General features: G+C 45.9%; 1 protein-coding gene across 3 annotated transcripts in view; it reads left to right on the forward strand.

The window, feature by feature from the left end:
- NOS2 (nitric oxide synthase 2) overlaps positions 1-19,229 on the forward strand; it is a 206,535-nt gene that overhangs the window by 121,140 nt on the left and 66,166 nt on the right. For all 3 annotated transcript variants that reach the window (XM_069615011.1, XM_069615013.1, XM_069615012.1), the window contains 9 exons: positions 82-256; positions 3,882-3,983; positions 12,500-12,694; positions 13,999-14,081; positions 14,173-14,317; positions 15,992-16,096; positions 16,405-16,454; positions 17,382-17,556; positions 18,080-18,212. In XM_069615011.1, the coding sequence (XP_069471112.1) occupies positions 82-256; positions 3,882-3,983; positions 12,500-12,694; positions 13,999-14,081; positions 14,173-14,317; positions 15,992-16,096; positions 16,405-16,454; positions 17,382-17,556; positions 18,080-18,212 (1,163 nt within the window). The remainder of the gene's footprint in view (positions 1-81; positions 257-3,881; positions 3,984-12,499; positions 12,695-13,998; positions 14,082-14,172; positions 14,318-15,991; positions 16,097-16,404; positions 16,455-17,381; positions 17,557-18,079; positions 18,213-19,229) is intronic.

The raw sequence follows: 19,229 nt of genomic DNA on the forward strand, positions 1-19,229 counted from the left end.
TATTTTCTACTTATATAACTGAGGGCAGTAAATGGCTAAACAATTGTACCTAAATAACATTTTCAAATTTTGACTGAATAGGTACGACTGGTTCAAAGAGCTGGATCTGAGGTGGTACGTGCTACCCGCTGTGTGCAACATGCTCCTGGAAGTTGGGGGGATTGAGTTCCCGGCATGTCCGTTCAACGGCTGGTACATGGGGACGGAGATAGGTGTTCGAGACTTCTGTGACATGCAACGCCTCAACGTACTGGAGGTAACTTGTGCAGGAATGCTCTGACCAGGTTCAGAACACGCTCCTCAAGCTCTGCTCGTATTAGGCAGGAACCATTTTCCAGGTGTCACAGAATGTATATGTGTGTTTAATACCATTGCACAATCATTTCTTTTGGGCTGAGCTCCAAAGTGCTGTATCCTGCAAGGCTTACTTTCTGCCATAGCATGGCAGAGATCCATAAACCTCTCTCCAGGAGTCAGTCATAGTTACTCATTGTACCTGCTTTGTGAATCGACCACGGATATAAGAGAAATATTCTATAGAGCTGCTGCCAGCTCTCCTCTCTCTACTTCTTAGAGAGTGATAAGCAATATCAGGAAATGTTTGTTGGGAATAGGGCAGCCGAGGAATGGTCAATTTCTTACCTTGCCTCTCGCTCTCAGCGTGCTACTTGTCCACGCCTAGAATATTCCCAGAGACACACAGACTGTAAGGTCCATGTAAATTTCAGATTAGGGGAGACCCCCAAAACATACAATTCAAGATGGTGAACCATTTAACATGGAGGACCCCATTTTGAACCTTGGACTCCAGAAAGACGGTGTAGAGTCAAAGAGTTTCTCGCGGCTATTTCAATCTCTAGTGTTAATGGGGACTTCCCCAAAAGCCTTCCAAACAAAACAGTGCCTTTGGGATGTCTAGGCATGTAGGATACACTATTACTTTGATACACCAAAGAGCTCTGACTGACCGAACGCTAACATTTTGCCCAAAAAGTCACCCGTACAACCAAAGCTGGTACTATATGCCCTCATCTGTATTGATGGACTAGTCACAGACTTAATCATGAGCAAATGTTGTCTTTCACTCCCTATCACACTTATTGGGCATGGCATGACCACATACTTCCAGACACTACATTTCAGCTGCAGCTGAGTATATCAACAAGCTGTCTAAAGGATGTGTTATTGGCTTTTGAGATTTAAGATTTTGGGCCTCATCACGAGTTGGGCGCTAACCCCGGCAGTATTACCACCGGGGCTATTAGCCCTACCGCCAAACCCCCGGTGCTATTAGCGCTGGTTCACAGGTTTGGCAGAACGGTAAATCCCCATTCCCTATTGGGCCCATTTGGGAATTCCCCATTCCCCAAATCAGCAAAATCACGGCGGATTTGCCCCCAGCTCAGAACTGGGGGTAAATCTGCCAAGCCCGCGATTTGGCAGACTCTTAAATGCGGCAGTAATAGCGTTACCGCTGCATTCAAGGGTTACCGCCAAACTCGTGATGAGGCTGGATCCTGTAAGTAAGGGTGTTGGTGATGCCATCTAATGGCCTTCTAATGTTGTCTTGAGATTTAAGATTTTGTGTGGAAAGATTTTATTATTTAGATCCTGTGTGTAAGGGTGTGGGTGATCTGGGCTTGCAATCATAGGTAAGTGTGCCTACACTTACAAATATACATACACATACCAACACACATTTAATAAGCAATACCATTAGCCAACTTAACCAGGAAACTCAAGGATGGCGCCATAAATCACACGATGGACCCGGTGGAACGATCAGGGACAAAGAGCAATAGCAAAACTGCTTTTTCAATGGTGTAGATATCGCAAAGGGATCCATTGCCATGTGCTGACATGTCAGGTAGTATAAAACAAATGATAATGATAAGAGTGTAAAGAGTGCATGATTATTTAATCAAAAAGAGCACAAGTTCCCTTTTTATGAAATTTGGTTTCATAATAAAAATTTGAAAGTGCCCAAAACATACAGTGAGGATGAATTATAAAGGCCAGAAAGGGCTGAGATTGAAGAACAAGGTTTTTTCTTTTAAAAAAGAAAGAAAACCGTGCGCAAAAATACAACTTAAAAAAATATTAAATCAATAGCGGAAATCGAAATTTCTTCATAGATCTAGCGCAGCATTCTGGGATCTATAAATGATCCTTGGCTGTTTTTATCGAAATACGCTTTCGCCGGATTGTTTTTAAGTGATTTTACCACTTTTTCTTTAAAATGCAGAGGGAGCACCCCCACACCACGGCCCCTTGATCCCCAACCCACCCGCTTCTATATACTTTACCCCAACTTCGGATCTGCATGTTTGCGGTAAAGAAAAAGTGGTCGGAAATGCGGCCAAAAACGTGGCAGAAGTGTCATTCAGTGAACGTGGATAATACCGAATTCTGCACTTTGCCCCACATGCAAAATCATGAAACTGATATTGTGACAGACTCCCGATGATGCACTTTCGTATACAAAACTGACTGCCACGAAAAAACAGAAGGGTACAAGGAGGAGGAGTAAGGCACTGTGGAGGGTAGGGGAAGGGGAATGCTCGCGTACGTAGGGTAAACAGAGGCTTGGGGGGCCATACCCATTTTAAAAGCAACAAACATTCAAAAGTCGAGATTCTGCAGGTTGGTTTTGTAAAGAACGACCAGTAGGCACGACTCCAGGCTGGGCCATCCCACATCGGCCTGCAGGGCGCAAGTTCAAACCCTAGTCTGGCCCCTCAGCCGTTTACCATTTCAAGGTACATAACCGTATGAATATCCATTTATATTAGCTGGAGAAGGTGCACACGTGTTGAGTACTTACGTGCCCAGTTTACTGTTTCCATCCGGCACGGTTTTGAACATTGTAATTGTTTTAGGAGTTGAAATAAGACTCCAATGCATCAGGCGCAGCCATTCTCGTGGCACAGAAGGCTGCAATGTTCTGCTGCAACGCTCATGTCGTTGTTTACCTCCGGGCTAGAAGAGCATCTCTGTGGTGGGCGCATCCCAGCAGGCATGCCGTTCCACAATCAGGTTTCATGAAATTAGACCTTTTAGCAGGTTCAAGGGTGATACAGTACTAACACTACTACTACCACTGAGGCGACGTCTGCAACTGTTACTACTATTGGTACTACTGCTACTACTATTACTGCTGCTGCTGCTACTGCTTCCATTACTATTATGACTACGCTGACACCAAGGCTGCTGCCGCTACTAATGCTAATGCTTCTACTTGTTCTACTGCTTCTACCTCTACTACTAACATACCTACTACTGATCCGACTACCAGCACAGAATAATAATGCTTAATACTACCATTTAGCTGTTTCGCAGTGTGGTATTATCAGGGGTTTCTACTAGCCAGGTAATCATTTTATCAACCTTGACCATGACAGGTTCTGTTGCCCAAACGGTATTCTTACCTGGCACCTACAAGTGGCAATCTGATTTCAGAAGGGGGCTTAACTCAGTGAATTGTGCAGCCAATTTCAGGAGGTATATGTTTCAGAAAATGTATCAAATGCATGAACTGGTCTTCTAGCATGAATGGTGGGGTGAAACACAGAAATAGGGGTAAAAGGGGCCTGGAACAGACACGGGGAGTATTCATAGAGAGAGAAGAAAGACTGACTGAAGAGCACATAGAATGGCCAGGATACATGATCCAAGTGTTCTTTATATGGTGTTTATGTAAAACTAAGTATCTCAACAGCAATTGACATAAATAACTATAAATGCAAGGTGTCAGCCCAGCAGTTTTGGCTGGGCTGACACCTATTTTACAGCACATCGTTTTGTTCTGTAACAAAGCATACGCATGGAAGGCCTCTGCTGTTCAGCTATTTCTCACTATATTTCTGTGATGTTCCCTATAGGAGGTTGGACAAAGGATGGGTTTGGAAACACACAAACTTGCCTCCCTGTGGAAGGACCGAGCAGTCGTCGAGATTAATGTAGCAGTGCTTCATAGCTTCCAGGTAAGGGCCGGCAAGTCACCACGTGTGCATTTTCTGTGATATTTTGAAAAGGAAGTGGTTCAGCACACTTTGCTGCTCATAACCATTACAGGCATATGTGAGTTTATATAATGAATGGCTTCTGCGCCTGTCGAAGGGAATGGATAGAGACCGAAGCCCGCCACATATCTGGCTAAGGCGTCCAGTCATAAGAGCGCATCAATTGCCGGGTAGCACACACACTGCTGCAGCATTAGCACTTGTTAGACTCTTGGATAATCTACTCATGCTTTTTGAACACACAGAGGAAGAGGACGAACCGTTGCTGGGTAAAACCGTATACAGCAGGGTTTTGCAGAGAAAGTGAATTCTCTCAACCTTTTCTGGTCTGCCAGTGCGTTTTGTCCCCCTCCCAATGCCACATAGCAATGTACTTGAGCATCGAAAGCATAAAGGTGTATCCCCTTCACATATTGCTTCGGTGGAGCAGGTACAGTCCTAACCAGTAGGGGGAGCAGGCCAGACAAGGACTGTAAACAATGACCAGGGAATGGCAAAGCTCTGAAGGAAAAAAAGGGACAAAGGGGTGTCCCCCATGACAACTGCAATCCTTTGAAGCCTCAGATCCCTATGTATGCTCCTTCAACCCTTCTCTGGGTGCGATAACTAAGGAGTCCTGGCCAAGGAGTCTCTGCCAAGTCTCCCTACCAAGGAGTGCAAACTAATGCCACTCGGGTAAGGTCACACAGGCCACCAGGGAAGTCATCAGATGTCGAGCATCCTGCTCACAGTGACATATTTGTGGAAAATTGTCATCCAGGGAGGATGGCTGAGCCTGGGGTGCAATGCACCGCAGGCTGACGCTGCGAATCCTGCAGCTCAGATCAGCCATGTATCTCGGCTGCAAGCAGAGGCGTTGCTAGGGAGGCTGAGGGGGCTATAGCCCTGGGTCTTTTGGTTGTAGCCCTGGATAGAAGCCCAGGAGCTACAACCACAAAGCTAGTTAGCCCTGGGTCCCGACAGTCTCAGCATTAGCATAGCCCCGGACCTATTCCAGACCTAGCAACACACCCGGCTGCAAGCATTCCCTGGGGGAAGTCTCAAAAGATAGAGCACAGGAGAATGAGTTTCGGGTGGGGATGGGCAGGCAGTGGGTGGAAATGCCCATCAGAAGTAGCATGGCCCTGTGCAGTCATTAGGTGGGTAAGTGCCCACATAACACCAACACGCATGGGTGTCCCTCCTCACATTCTATCTCTCTAATAGCTGTACTCCAATGCAGTGGATTCAGCGTATAAGGGGTACTTTTGCCAAAACTAAAAACTACAAAGGAAGAAGGTCGCAATGCAAAAAGAGAGCAATGTGGGAGGACTGAAATACGATGGTGGAAAGGGTGGGATAGCGCTAGTCTGGCAGCCTGAGTTTGGCGTGGGGCACAAGGAGAGCCCAAACAGAGATATGGGGTGCTAGGGAGGAGGGGCTACTGAGGGCAAATCAGAGGCGTTGCTAGGGGTGGGCTGAGTGGGCCATATCCCTGGGTCTTTTGGTTGTAGCCCCGGATAGAAGCTCAGGAGCTACAGCCAAAAGGCTGGCTAGCACAGATTCCCAACTGTCCCTAGCGACACACCTGGGCCAAATGATGTCTTCAGTGCCAGCCTGATCGAGAATCCCGAAAGGCGCACAATACCATAAGGTAAGGCTCGCCTGTCAAGACCCCTGATGGTGTCGAGAACCGGAATGAATCAGAGGTGGGGTGGGATGAGGTGTATTAGCCGGAAATAGTTTTTGCCCTGGACAAGAAGTTCTTTTAAAATACACTCTTTTTGCGAAAAGTATGTGGGAGTTAATTGTAAAATGTGATCTGTTTTGATGCATTTTTCCTGTATTTATAAAGCATAGCACTCGCCCATCTTGCTAACTCGGCATTACATCAAACCTAAGAAAAGGAATAAAAACTGTTAAAAAAACAAAGCCAAACCAAATTTGAGGATGCAATGAAAGATCATTAATTAGCGATTGAATTAATGTCGTTGAAAGCAGCAACATGCAAGTGATATGACAAATGATGCACACGCAACAGTAGTGCTCTACACAACTCACTGGGGATCCATACCGTAATCATCGACTTGGTGAATGTGATAATGTGGGTCATTAAACCTGCTTTGGGTTCTTAACCATCAGTCTTATTGTAAGAAGGGCTCACTCTGCCCCAACTGCTCTAATGCTTTCTATAATCCATTGTCTCCTCGTGTCAGGCTGGCACATCGATGCACTATGCAATAATCAAGGTAAGCCCCGATGGGCTCTGGTCACAAGACGCAGAGCACAAGCTCCTTCAAGGTTTGCAGCCCCTTCTGAGCTACACATGCGAGACACAGAGCTGAAGCTCCATTTAAAAATATCTGCTGCCATTTCGGAATCACCCCCACCTCGAAACTGCCTGCAGGCCAAGGAGCAGGCTGTGGATTGGACGCACTCGACTTCACATGCAGCCATCCAGGGGAGACGGCAGGTGACGCATTCCCTCTCTCAAGACCCCACCTTAAGGCTGATACTTGTCTGGCCCTGTCTGGCCATGGGCGACCTGATGACTGTGCAACATCTAAGGTAGTCAATCTAAGGCACTACATTTAAGCCACCTATTACAATCAACTTGTCTGTTCCCTGTACACTACCTAAACACAAGCTGATTCCCCCACTTCGTATGCCCTCCCATCCCTTTCATCTACAGTAAGCACTACCTTGCCCTATCCTCACCCTTGCACCTCCCAAAAAGTTCCAGTACCATTGGGAAACATCCCCAGGTTACCACAGGTCACACACCTGCGATGGCATAGCAATGGAACTAATATGCCAAATATCCCCAGCCACCTTCAAGCTCAACCCCTACTCGCAACTAAAACATCTCCCCATGGAAATGCAAGCAATTAGGCAACAAACCTGCTTCTCATCCACAAACTGGAAAGGCCATGTTAGGCGTTATCGCTTATCTGCAGGTCCCTACACATGTAAATGATCCACCCACAGCACTACCACGCTGCAAGCACAACCCCTACAATGCACCTCCAGAGTCCAAACCACGCAGCCGTGTCTTTGCCTCACCTTCTAACCTGCCTTCCACCCGCACTTTTCGCAAGACAGCCCCATGGCTTGGCCCCTCCCAACCGAAAGTCCCAACCTGCTATATCTATATACCTGCTCCCAATGTAAGCACCCCCAGCAATGCTTACTAAATCCACACTACCTGGAAAAACTGCCAACTGTCTGGCAAATAATGCACTGAATCATCAAACTGCTGTCATACAAAATACTGAGAAATCATCAGTAACGCTGACTGCACAACTATCTAGTATAGGCGATTGCCACCACAATGCCACATAACCAACTAGCCCATCAATCTCATTCTCACAACTTCATGAGGTTAAAACTTACAACCTCTCACCAAATCTCTCCTCACAATCAAGCACCTCCTAGCACTCCAATGATCAGCGGCCTTTCTTGATTGGCTGGAGTCAAATATGCCCCTAGCCCTAAGGAGCATCAATGAGCACCTACACCACTGCAAGATCCCACCTGTGATCCTAATTTGCCACCCACGACCCCATTATTAAAATTAGCACACAAAAATGCAAGATCTCTCATGGCTCATGCTATTGAGATCTCTGATCTCATTCAAACAAACAACCTGGACATCCTATCGATCTCTGAATATTGGCTCCATGCCGCAGCAGGTCCCTCGCTATCACTTGCACTACCACCAAGCTACACAATGTATTGTATCGTAAAGATAGAGAAACAGCCAGAGGCACAGGAGTCACCCTAATTGCTAGATACACCTTAAATCTCAGAGAAAAAATCAACACCACCACATTTCCTACTGGGGAACTACTAACCACCAGGCTTCACATCTCACACACATCGACAGTACCAATCCACCTGATTTATCAAGCACCTTGCCCAATCCTATCCTTCGAAGAGGACATCCTCCACCTCCTTGCAGTGTCCAAACCAATGTCACCACCTCAAACCCATGCACGTCAAAGGCTGCATCACCTTAATTACTGCCAATCAACTGTGCCCTTCGACAGACCACAACATCATCATCTTTACACTACCTAGCATCACCAGCCCTACCTCGCTCACCCGGCTCACTGACACCATCACCCCACTCATCCAAAGGAAAGCCAAACCCTCAATCGCAATTCCTGGTTCTCATGGGATCAGAAAACCCTCTGTCTCCAAAAATGGCAGGCAGAAACCAAATGGAACCACAACCCTACCAAAGATAATAACAACCTTTACTCCACTTCTGCCAATATTTACAAAAAGGTTATCCTCCTGCGGAAAAGAAATGTCTACAATACAAGAATCGAGAAGGTCAAATCCAGATCTACAGAGCTCTTTACAATCATGCGAGAGCTAGAAATGCCCACCTCTCCCCCCAACGAACTGCACACAGGATAGCACTTGGTGTGCCAACATCCAAAATGCCCTAATCCACAAAATTGAAAAATCTTCAGAAAAAGATTAATAGTTAAAAAGATTCTTTGACTATAGAGTTGCCCACTGCCTCCCATACTGAGCCCTTAACAACACTGCTTACTGCCCCCCTGTTGACTTCTAATCTATCTCTGAGCTAGAGATTGCAAATATCAAAGAACTACAAACCTCCCACTGCCAGGGCGACACTTGCCCGGCAACTGTCATTAAGGATTGTGCGTAACCATTGGCTCAGTTCATCGCCTCACTCATCAACTCTTCCTTTGCCTCCTGCTCAGTACCATCCAGCCTAAAGGATGCCAGGGTGTTAGGAAAGTTTGCCATTTATGTGTAATTTCCCCGCCAGTTGTGTACCCCCCAACTTTTTGCTGCTGTTTGAACACCATAGTCTGATTTTGCCATTGGAGCACAGCCTTCAGCTGCACTCCACTTGGCTTTGCTCACTTTGTTATGGTGAAACTGACATGCCCTTAAAGACAGTCAGTACTGGGAGACTTTGTTTCCCTTAGTCCTTTCCTATCTTGCAACTTTTCTGCAACATGTTACAAGTGCACAATGTAAATTACAGTAAAAGTGTGCTTCGGTCTTCCTTTCGTTTCCAAAGGCCCTAGATTCCATCAAAGGATATTTTAGGAGGAGTGCAGATGTGCCTTGGACAGGGCTGGTGGCAGCTTATCTTTTCGCATATTTTTAACCGTTTCTTGCCATGTGAACCGTGTTTACCGTGGTTGGCACAGGAAGGTGGCCTGGCTCCAAAACAGCAATGTCACTAGGTTCTTTGGTCACCTTGCCCCTTTACCTTCTCCAGGTCAGTCCTTATTTGGTCATGCAGTTCACCATGAAACACCAAGGTTTTGTGGGCTTCTGCATGCCTTGTGAGTGTGCCTCCAGGATGTGGGCTGGACTGTCTAGTTCCAATACACATCCTGGGTGCAAGAATGTCTGGTGTGCTGGGAAGGACTGGGACTACCGTGGTCCGTGATTGGTCCACATCTGGCGTGCCTGTATGTGAGCAGATCTCCCATTGGGTCCTCTTCATTTTGGCACAAAGAAGATTCTGGATAAGAGAAGGCTCCAAACACCCATATCAGGTCAATCTCTTGAGTTCTCACTGAACCTAGGATAGGATCCAAGTATCCTGAAACTAAGAAGCTGAGTCGAGGAACCGCTGGTGACACGCTGGAAGGTTTGGCACCCTGAACCCGCTGTTGTCCCGCTGGACCCCACTGCATCTGATCGTACCAGAAGGTCTGCAAAGGCGCTTTGATCCATTTGAATAGTGGGACTAATCGCCACTGTCCTGCCAGGGAATCATCGCTGTATCTCAGCCGCTGAAAGCCTCAGAGCCACACGATTGCTGCATTTGAACCTGCAACCGAAGAGGAATCAACTGGTGAAGTTTGGTCCGGAGTGCGCAGGAGGTCGGCGAGTACTTACAACCCTTACCAGTGGCCCCTAGCACATCCATCCATTTTTACGCAAAAGTGTCCCCTGAGGGCCACTCACCTTTCCTCAGGTAGCCTGTGCTACAGTCCCATTCCCAACTTCTTGAACCTGTTCTGCTCTCTTGGGAAGACCCTCCACGAATAGTGGGAACTTATTCTTCACAGCCTCACACACCTTCCTGAGCTGCTACAGCCCCTACAAGAGACCCCGTTTTTGCTCTTCTGCACCATTGCGTGCACCAGCATTTGAAAGTACTTTTGAGCATTAGGCTCGACTCTTCGTAGGGACTGGGCTCCCTCTCAGTTAGGGATGGTTGGCTGCCTCTCAGTTAGAGATGGATTTATGAAGAACTGCCTAAAGTCTACTTGCACTGCTTGCTCCCTTTCATTTTACGTTGTGGACCCATTCTGTGCACTAATCCTTTGGGCCACTTGGTATTGTATATATGTGTTATAGTAGTGCTGTATTGGTTTGATATATTACTGTTGAAATTTGCTTTGTGTTTGAGTTCAAAGGCCTTGAATAAATGTACAAGGTTTTTAATATATATATATATATATATATATATATATGTATATACACCTGAATGGGAGTGATTTGTAGTGTCCTTTACTGTGTGTGCTCATTGTGGGCTTTCAGTCAACCTCACCCATCCTGAGACCTAGTCGTGACCGCCGCCAATGCTACCTTGATTGGTCTGGCTTGTCCAGAAGGTTAGCCTGTTCCAAGAAACTAGGATGGCCTTCTGAACCTCTGCCCACCAGGTCAGAGTTCAGAAATCCATCTTAACACTGGGTCAGACCTCTCCATAAAAAACACTCTGGACCCCAACATACGCACCAACTACCATCCGATCACAACCGTCCCTGCCTTACTAAATATTTTGGATTGCGCAGCCTACCTGCAGATCCAGAGTTTCCTGGAGACCCACAACCTGCTAGGTATGCACCATTCGGCTTCCACCCAGGTTATGGCACAGAATCTGCCCTTCAAGACTTACAGAATCAATTGGACGAGATCAAAGATGCTGGGAAATCAGCACTCCTCCTGCTGCTCGATTTATCAGCAGCCTTTGACTAGCGGACCACCAAACACTTTGTTGACATCTGTGCCCAGCCGCACACTTTTCGTCGAATGCCATCACCTGGATCTTTTCATTTCTCTCAGAGAGAACCATGATATTCTTCTCTCCAAGCACAGCTGTGTCTCCAGCTCCAGTCATACCTGGTGCCCAGCAAGGATCTTGTGTCAATATTTGACCTACTAGAAAACATAGGAATTTCATACACAAACTACATGGACGATATGCAAATACTGCTCCCCCTTAGAGGCAACTATGACACAGAGTCCCTGAACCTATGCTCAGTCTACCACACCATCCAGGTCTGGATGGCATCACACCATCTCTGCATCAATGATGAAAAGACAGAAATTCTCATTGTGGGTTCACAATCCACACTTAACAATCTCGGCCACTTGTACAAATCTTTCATCATCAAGGGAATCACCATACGGTATCACTACATATTATCCCCACCAAAAATAGCTCCGTATATATGTATATATATATATATATATATATATATATATATATATATATATATATAGTCATCTGGAATGGCCATAGGCGATATTTTTTGGGGGTATCATTTTTGGGGTTTTTGGGAGCAGGGTTTGCAGGGGTGTCCCCCGCTCCTTTAAAAATAATGCAGGGGTTGCAGGGGTGTCCCCCACAGGTTCCATGCTTTAATATTGCTGCAAAAATATGGCAATATTTTTGCATGGCAATATTTTTGCGGGGATATTAATACATGGAACCCACTATACAAGTTGCCAACAGTGTCAAAACACTGGGAATTTACTTGCATGCCAGTTTTTCACTATCAAGACCGGTCAACGCAATCGCCTCCTCTGCAGTCCACCCTTCTAAACTAATGAATGCATGCAGACCATTCCTCTCCACAGAAAGCTGTCTCACCATTGCCAGAGCTCTCTAAGGTTCGAGGCTCGACTGCTACAATGCCCTATTGTATAACTACAAACTATTAAGAATGATGCCTTAAGAACAGCTCTCAACATACCAAAGAGTGAGCACTTCTCCACAGCTAGAAGAAAAGCACATTGGCTGTCCATCTGGGACGGCATTACCTTTAAATCTCTCATCATCATACACAATTGCATATCAAATTCTGCTACTAGATATCTGTCTCAAAAATTCTCCAAATCTCAATCCTGCTGGTCGACCAGCACTGCTTACTCAGACAAATTGTCTATCCCTAGATTTAAAAGAACAAGATCGGGAGGGTCCAGCTTTCCAGTAATCATGGCAAACGGTTGGAACGATCTAATGTTGCAACTAAGAGCGAACAATCCTATTAGGCATTCAGGAAACAGCTCAAAACTCTACTGTTCTCCCTGAATCTGTCATGAACAATACTTGTAAAGATACTTATGTACCTGTGAAACTAATGCTCTGTGTAACATGGAAGTATTATGTGCATCTTGTAACCAGCACCTTGATGCCCCTGGGTTTAGTGTGCTTTATAAATGGAAAAATAAATAAATAAATAAAATTGTTCATTCACTTGCAGAAAAGTAACGTGACCATCATGGATCACCACTCTGCAGCTGAGTCCTTCATGAAGTACATGCAGAACGAGCACCGGCTTCGAGGAGGGTGCCCAGCTGACTGGATTTGGCTAGTTCCCCCCATTTCTGGAAGTATCACCCCCGTATTTCACCAAGAGATGCTGAGCTATATCCTCACCCCTTTTTATTACTATCAGGTAAGTTACCTTTAGGGCACGAGCGTGCATTGCGCTGGTCATGAAGCTTGCCCACTGTCCGTAGTGCAGTGTTACAGACATATAAACCACAATCCACCTGAGATGCAGAAAATGCGATGGGATAATGTTCAATCCAATGAAAGTACATTTGGAAAAATGTTGCTCAGCCTCCCGAATTGGATTTAATATCATGAGTAATCTTCCCGTATTAGGAACATGTCAACACCCCTGCCACATTATTTTATTTCTGACCCAATTTTTAAAAAAAGGTTTGCATTGAAATGTGGAATAACAATCTAATATATGGTTTTTGATTTTGACTAATTTTAAACAATAAGTATCCAGCAAATTATAATGAGGGCAGACAACAAATGGTGAATGGATGGGACGATCTCCCCAAACCGCTAGATTTCGGAATTCTAATGTTCTGGGGGGAACCAAAGGGTTTTTCGTTTACTCCCAGAGAACACGAGGACGGATCTTGTCCGCCTGCTTCATAAAGCAACAAATCACCTGCAGCATTTACTGCTTTGCTGGTTGAAGGTCACTGTTTGCCATTTGTGATGTACAAAATCCTCTTCCCTTGGGCAATCCCTGTCACTCCTCTGAGCAGGTCCACATTCTCAGGCACATTACAAGTTTACTTGTGCGTGCAATGCACTCGCAGTTTGCATTACACACAAGTCCCATTTCGACCTGCAATTATCTTTTGTTAGTTATTTGTACTTCTGGCTGGATGGTGGTGTAGGAAAAAAATTGGTGATAACAGAATTGCCACTACTTTTCACGCTCTTCCATACTACAAGTTTGGCCCGAGAGTGGAGATTTACCTCCAGTATCATGCTGGGGGTAAATCCTCCCACTTTCTGCCGTAAACCGCCAAAAATGCCCCATAGTATCCAATGGACTATCAAAAAATGGCGAATAACTCTGCTACCGCCACTGGTAATACAGCAGTAGTTGTGCTGGACCAAGTGATAGTAACGGTATTTCTTTTGGGCGGTATTCTGGCAGATTTACTGCCGGAATACCGCCCAACTTGTAATGAGCCCTTAAGGCTTGGAAACGCAATAGCCACCTTCTGGAATCAGAAAATGCAATTACAATCAAAATGTTCTCGGTGGTGATTAGGGTCATCCTTGACTCTTTCCCTTAGTGAGTGGATTAGCCACCGTTATAAGTTTAAGCGCTTCTTTGACGTTTCTTCGTCATTGAACATTCATTGCATTGTCCTCGAGAGGCCAATGAGCAACCAAATGATCTGCCTGAAATGTCATTCATAGTAGAGGTTCCTATTTTCCTAGGAGGATCCATGGAAAACACATGTGTGGCGCGATGAGACGATCAGGAGGAAGAAGAAATGCATCAAATTTAAGGTTCTGGCCAAGTGAGTTGTTTACATGCTTGTAGGCCTTGATTAAACTTGCCGAGTTGATTAAATTCAGAAGTTGTGAAATGAAATGTCTGGCTTCCCGCAGGGCTGTGCTCGTCATCTCCACACTGATGCAGAGATGCATGGCCAGGAGAGCCAAGGTGACCATCATCTATGCAACTGAAACTGGGAAATCTGAAACCTTTGCCAGGAAACTGTGCACTTTATTCAACTGCGCCTTCAACTGCAAGGTAAGAGGACATGACTGCACTCAGTTTACGCAAGGAATCGAGGTTGGCTGCCAGAGCACTCATTTTATTGCCAGCGTGGGCGAGGCTAGGAGACTAGCGCACCTTTATTCAACTAGCTTGCCACGCTTCTAACAGATGTGTAACAGGGCACACACACGTGCCGGCTGGCTGATTGACTGGACAGATCATCATGCCAAGAACTAGCCCACAGGGTTAAAACCTTATCTACCCCAGAGGTTTAATACCTCTACTATGGAGAGTTGTGCTGCGTGGCACAGGATCAAACTCCGACAGGTGAGCTCAGCCTTTTACGCGGCCAGCTAAATTTGAGCCACGCCCACTATGCATTTATGTAGTGGTAACTAAAAATTGCTGCCGCACCTGAAAAGAGTTCTATTTGTAGCATGTGCTATATACTACGAATAAAACTGTTTTTTACAGCCGAATTTTGCCCTAAAAAACATGGAAAAAATATGGGCGGGGCAAAGCTATATAAGGGATAGGAGGGTGTGAGGAATAGGCAGAATATGATGTAAATAACTGGGACGGTGGGGATTCGGGGACCGCCAACCACACCCCCACAAAAAAGAAAAATGTCGATTTGTTTTTTCAGCCAGAAATCAGCGGCAAAAAACCTAGCGATAGATAGAGTGACATAGAACTGTTTCTAGGTGTGACAGCATATTATTATTGTTATTAAGATTATGATTAGTAATATTCTAAAGTTTGGACCCGAGACTATCGGAGCAGGGGTACTTCAGGTCCTGATTCCATTTACTTGTCAGAGCAGCCTGTGAAGAATATACACGCGCTGTTACCCCTGACCAGAGGAGCAACACGTTATACGTCACTGAATGAGACGTGTCACTAATACTCTGAGCTGGTTTAATAAGACGGCCCCTGGTAATGTTGATGCATTGGCTAGAGAGGCTGTGCTACCACGGCTACTTGCTTCTATGTACAGAACCACGCTCTTTACAGGCAGTGTTCTGAACGTGAGTGTTATGAAGCTTTGCAGAGATCATCATGCACTACCAAAGCTCCTCCTTCCATCAAGGAACCCCGATTCATAGTAGGGTTCCTCTTACATTGTTAAAACCTGGGGACAATGTATGTCGTCCTGCTGTCTCGGATAGAGTACAGGGCTCCTTTCTGGAGGCAGGCCCGGCTCCAGAAGGGTAACACCTGATGAGAATTGGGGCAAGGTTTGGGGCAAGATCTGCATCAAACATCTCCCGTGGCAATCCAAAGGGTGCTCAATCTGAATCGGCTGGTGGACAGGGGCAGTGGCGCATATATGGTGGAGCTACATAGCTATATTGGGGTATAAGGCACTAGCTATAATCCGTGTGGCTCCAGGGATAGGGCCATGAGGTAAAAGTTGTAGGTAGGCGAGCAGGAGTAATATAAAGCATGACTCATCACAGAATTCACAGCATGGAGACCAATGGAACCGATCCCTTGAATGTGTGTGCGCCCCAGTTTGAGATCACTACATTGGAAGTTTGTCTAGGGGGTTCAACTCCCAGGGCATTTGCCTTTCGGGGATTGAATATCAGAGCAGACATTGACTTCGATCTTCATGGAGTGTTGTATAGCCCTGGCCTAGGTAGACAAGTATCCGAAAGCCATGGGGCGATCCATCTCTATTGATCTTCAATGTATCTTTCCTAGGTCCTCTGTATGGATGAGTATAAAGCCAGCGACCTGGAGAAAGAAACCTTCCTTCTGGTGGTGACCAGCACTTTTGGCAACGGCGATTCCCCTCACAATGGAGAGGTGAGTCATTGTGCACGTGGTGTCATGCACTCCGTGAATAACTGTCACACGATTGCAGCTTGCGACACTCAATAGCCTGTACCACGCTTCACCTCAGCTCTACTGAACGCTTAAGCCATTAACCACGTCTTCATTCAAAATATTGCATCCACATCAGCACCCACTGGTGCAATAAAGGGTTTAACTGGCACTTTTACTTTGCTTCTGATTTCCCGATGAGTAATTACGGTACGGCGTTGCACATCCATTTGATTTGCTACTGTTATGGTTCATGTTCTATAGCATTTAAATGTTTCTTCTTTTAACAGGCATTCAAGAAATCCCTCTTTGCCTTGAAAAAGTTGAAAAACAAATTCAGGTATGATAATCATGATGACAGCCAATAGGCTCCTTCCCCCACACCGCAGAATGTTGCCACTCAACAGAAATAACAGAAGTGGCAAACAACCATCACTGGGTATAGAGAGGGTGGGTAGTACAATACTCTCCACCAATGACGTGTTTGCTGTCACATTCCATGTCTGCATTTTGGCATGGCAGATGTGCTGGCTAAAGCTGTTAATTGACAGGAAAACATCAAGGTCGTGAGTGGGAATATAAAATAGCCTGGATGCCGTGTTAATGCATGAGGTTCAGAAGTACCTGGCTACTCTGGGTGGGTTTGTTTCTATGTGGTCTGCTTCAAGGGCATACAGCAGAGGTGACAAAGGCTAAAAAACAAGGCCCCATGACACCAACCCAATCCGCAGCGCAGCCGTGCTGAGACTAACATGGCATGCAGTTGTGCAGAGTGTGTTTTTGGAAACTCAGACTGATGTGAGAGATATTGAGCGATGAAGTTAGTGAGAATAAGAGCATATGTTCTGAAAGTTCCTAAAATGAGGACAGATTGGAGGGAGAATAAAGCTGTGGCCGGCAACGGAGGGGTTGCCACATGGTTTCTTAAATCACCAACAATTCTTCTTCGTGCTTCATTAAATTGAGGTGAAGTGAGAATGACTGCGGAAATGGCTTAAAAATGGGGCCCCCAAAGGGGGAGGGGAACGGTGTTTGGAACGTGTACACGTGATTGCCATTGCGACTAGGGAGTTGAAAGCAAACTCTAGGCTTGCTACATGATGGATTAACAGTACAGCAGTGGCCTGGATGTTACAGGAGCAGACAGCAGCTTTTAGGAGCTGTTCACTGCTTCATTCTGAAAGGCTTCCTACAGTATTTGGACCTCTTATGGAACAATGTGCTCTGTTATCACAATGTCCCGACTACTGCCTTCTCATGTTTGCAGGTATGCTGTTTTTGGCCTTGGGTCGAGCATGTACCCACAGTTCTGCGCATTCGCTCACACGGTTGATCAGCGGTTTGCTCAGCTGGGCGCCAGTAAGATCAGCCTGACAGGTGAGGGCGACGAGCTAAGCGGGCAGGAGGAGGCCTTCATCATCTGGGCTGTTCACACCTTTAAGGTAACTTGATTTCCAGCTGTAAGTTTGTGCAGATCAAATAGCGTGCTGTGTAAACTTTCTTGATATCCTTACCAGACCGCTTAAGCAATGTTCAGCCTTTTCGGCGATCCAGGAATTTTACGACTGACATTATGCAATCTAACACCCTTTTCTCAATAGACATTGGGGCAGGTCGATGGAGTCCCCCACTTTTTTCAGAAGACCCCCCAATTTTTTCGAGTGGGCTCCTTGATGAACTCATTTCTTGTGACACCACATTCAATTTGTATGTTAATGAGCCCCCCCCACACTTTTTAAGGACTTGACCCCTAGCGTCTAGCAGAGACGGCACCAGGTTATTTCTGAGATGCGAATCTCCATTTGTGAAAAGTTGTGCATAGTCACTCACCTGAAGGACATGTGGGTTCACTCTCCCTCTTTCTCTGTCCCTCTCCATTTTTGCTCCCCTTTTTAAGCACTAATTCTCATTTGATGGAGTACAAACACCGAAACTGAAAACACCAATTCTCTTTTCTACTTGCAGATCGCTTGTGAGACCTTTGAGATCCGCGACAGAAATAGAATTCTCCTCCCAAAATCGTACACGTCACATGAAACCTGGAACCCCAAACATCACCGACTTGTAAAAGACACGCAAACTCTGGACCTCACAAAAGGTACCCTGGCTTGAATTCTCTCTTCTCTCGTGGTTTGTCTGTCTGTTCTAAGTCTTTATGCAGGTGGGGATGTGGACATGCAAAAACTAAATGGTGTCTGCTACCGGTCCTGCCAGGCCTCAGCCACAGGCACGAAAGCCCTCGGGCGACTATCATAATATTCAGAACCAATGGGGGAAACACTGAGTAGCATGTGCACTGTAGAGCTTAGTGCCCCAGAGATCATGTATTCCGAACCACCAAGAGGGTGCTAAACTGACAGATGTTGCGCTTGCAAAACCTCGTCCATTACATCACATTATGGAGTATTGGCTTTGGAAGACATGAGCAAGCATCTTGCCGTCAGCAATTGCCTGTACGTATTATGAACTCTCAGAACAAACAAAGACGAATTACCCATAATAATAAGTAATATCGACTTTTTACATCGCGTTTCATGCTGGATTTGTCCCAGTGCTTAATTTGAGGAGGTGTTCACCAGGGCTCAGCCCCGCCACTTATTTCTAAGCCCTGGCACTTATTGTGTCAGCCTCAGCTTTAATATGTTGTGGTGTTTTGCCCACTTTATTATTTTAACTGTCAGTCAGTGTAGTCACACAACAAGCAACAGTTTGAACTGGCCAAGATCTCCGGCATCCATGGCCGGCTCATTACTATCCATGAACTTGATGGCCCAGGTGGGCAGGGCATGGCTAATTATGCATTTTCATGGATAACGTCGAGTAGGAAGGTGACAATGCTGGGCACTTGTTCCGGGCATGCACATACACTGCTATAGCCAGCAGTGTAGGCATGCATTGCTTACTGCTGTAGTAACTAGCAAGATGGGCTGACAGAAACAGGACAGTTACCAGCCAGCAGCCTCAACACAAGGGCAAGGTCAGGGAAAAGGCCACGGTTGAAGAGGAGTGCCTGTCACCAGTGCCAACATATACACAACATTTCAACTGCAGTGTTTGACAAGTAAGTTAATCAGTTCAGTAATGATTGTGCTTGATTTTGACCATCAATTCACCA

This window comes from Ambystoma mexicanum, chromosome 9 (assembly GCF_040938575.1).
Source record: "Ambystoma mexicanum isolate Mex_15411 chromosome 9, UKY_AmexF1_1, whole genome shotgun sequence".
NCBI lineage: Eukaryota > Metazoa > Chordata > Amphibia > Caudata > Ambystomatidae > Ambystoma > Ambystoma mexicanum.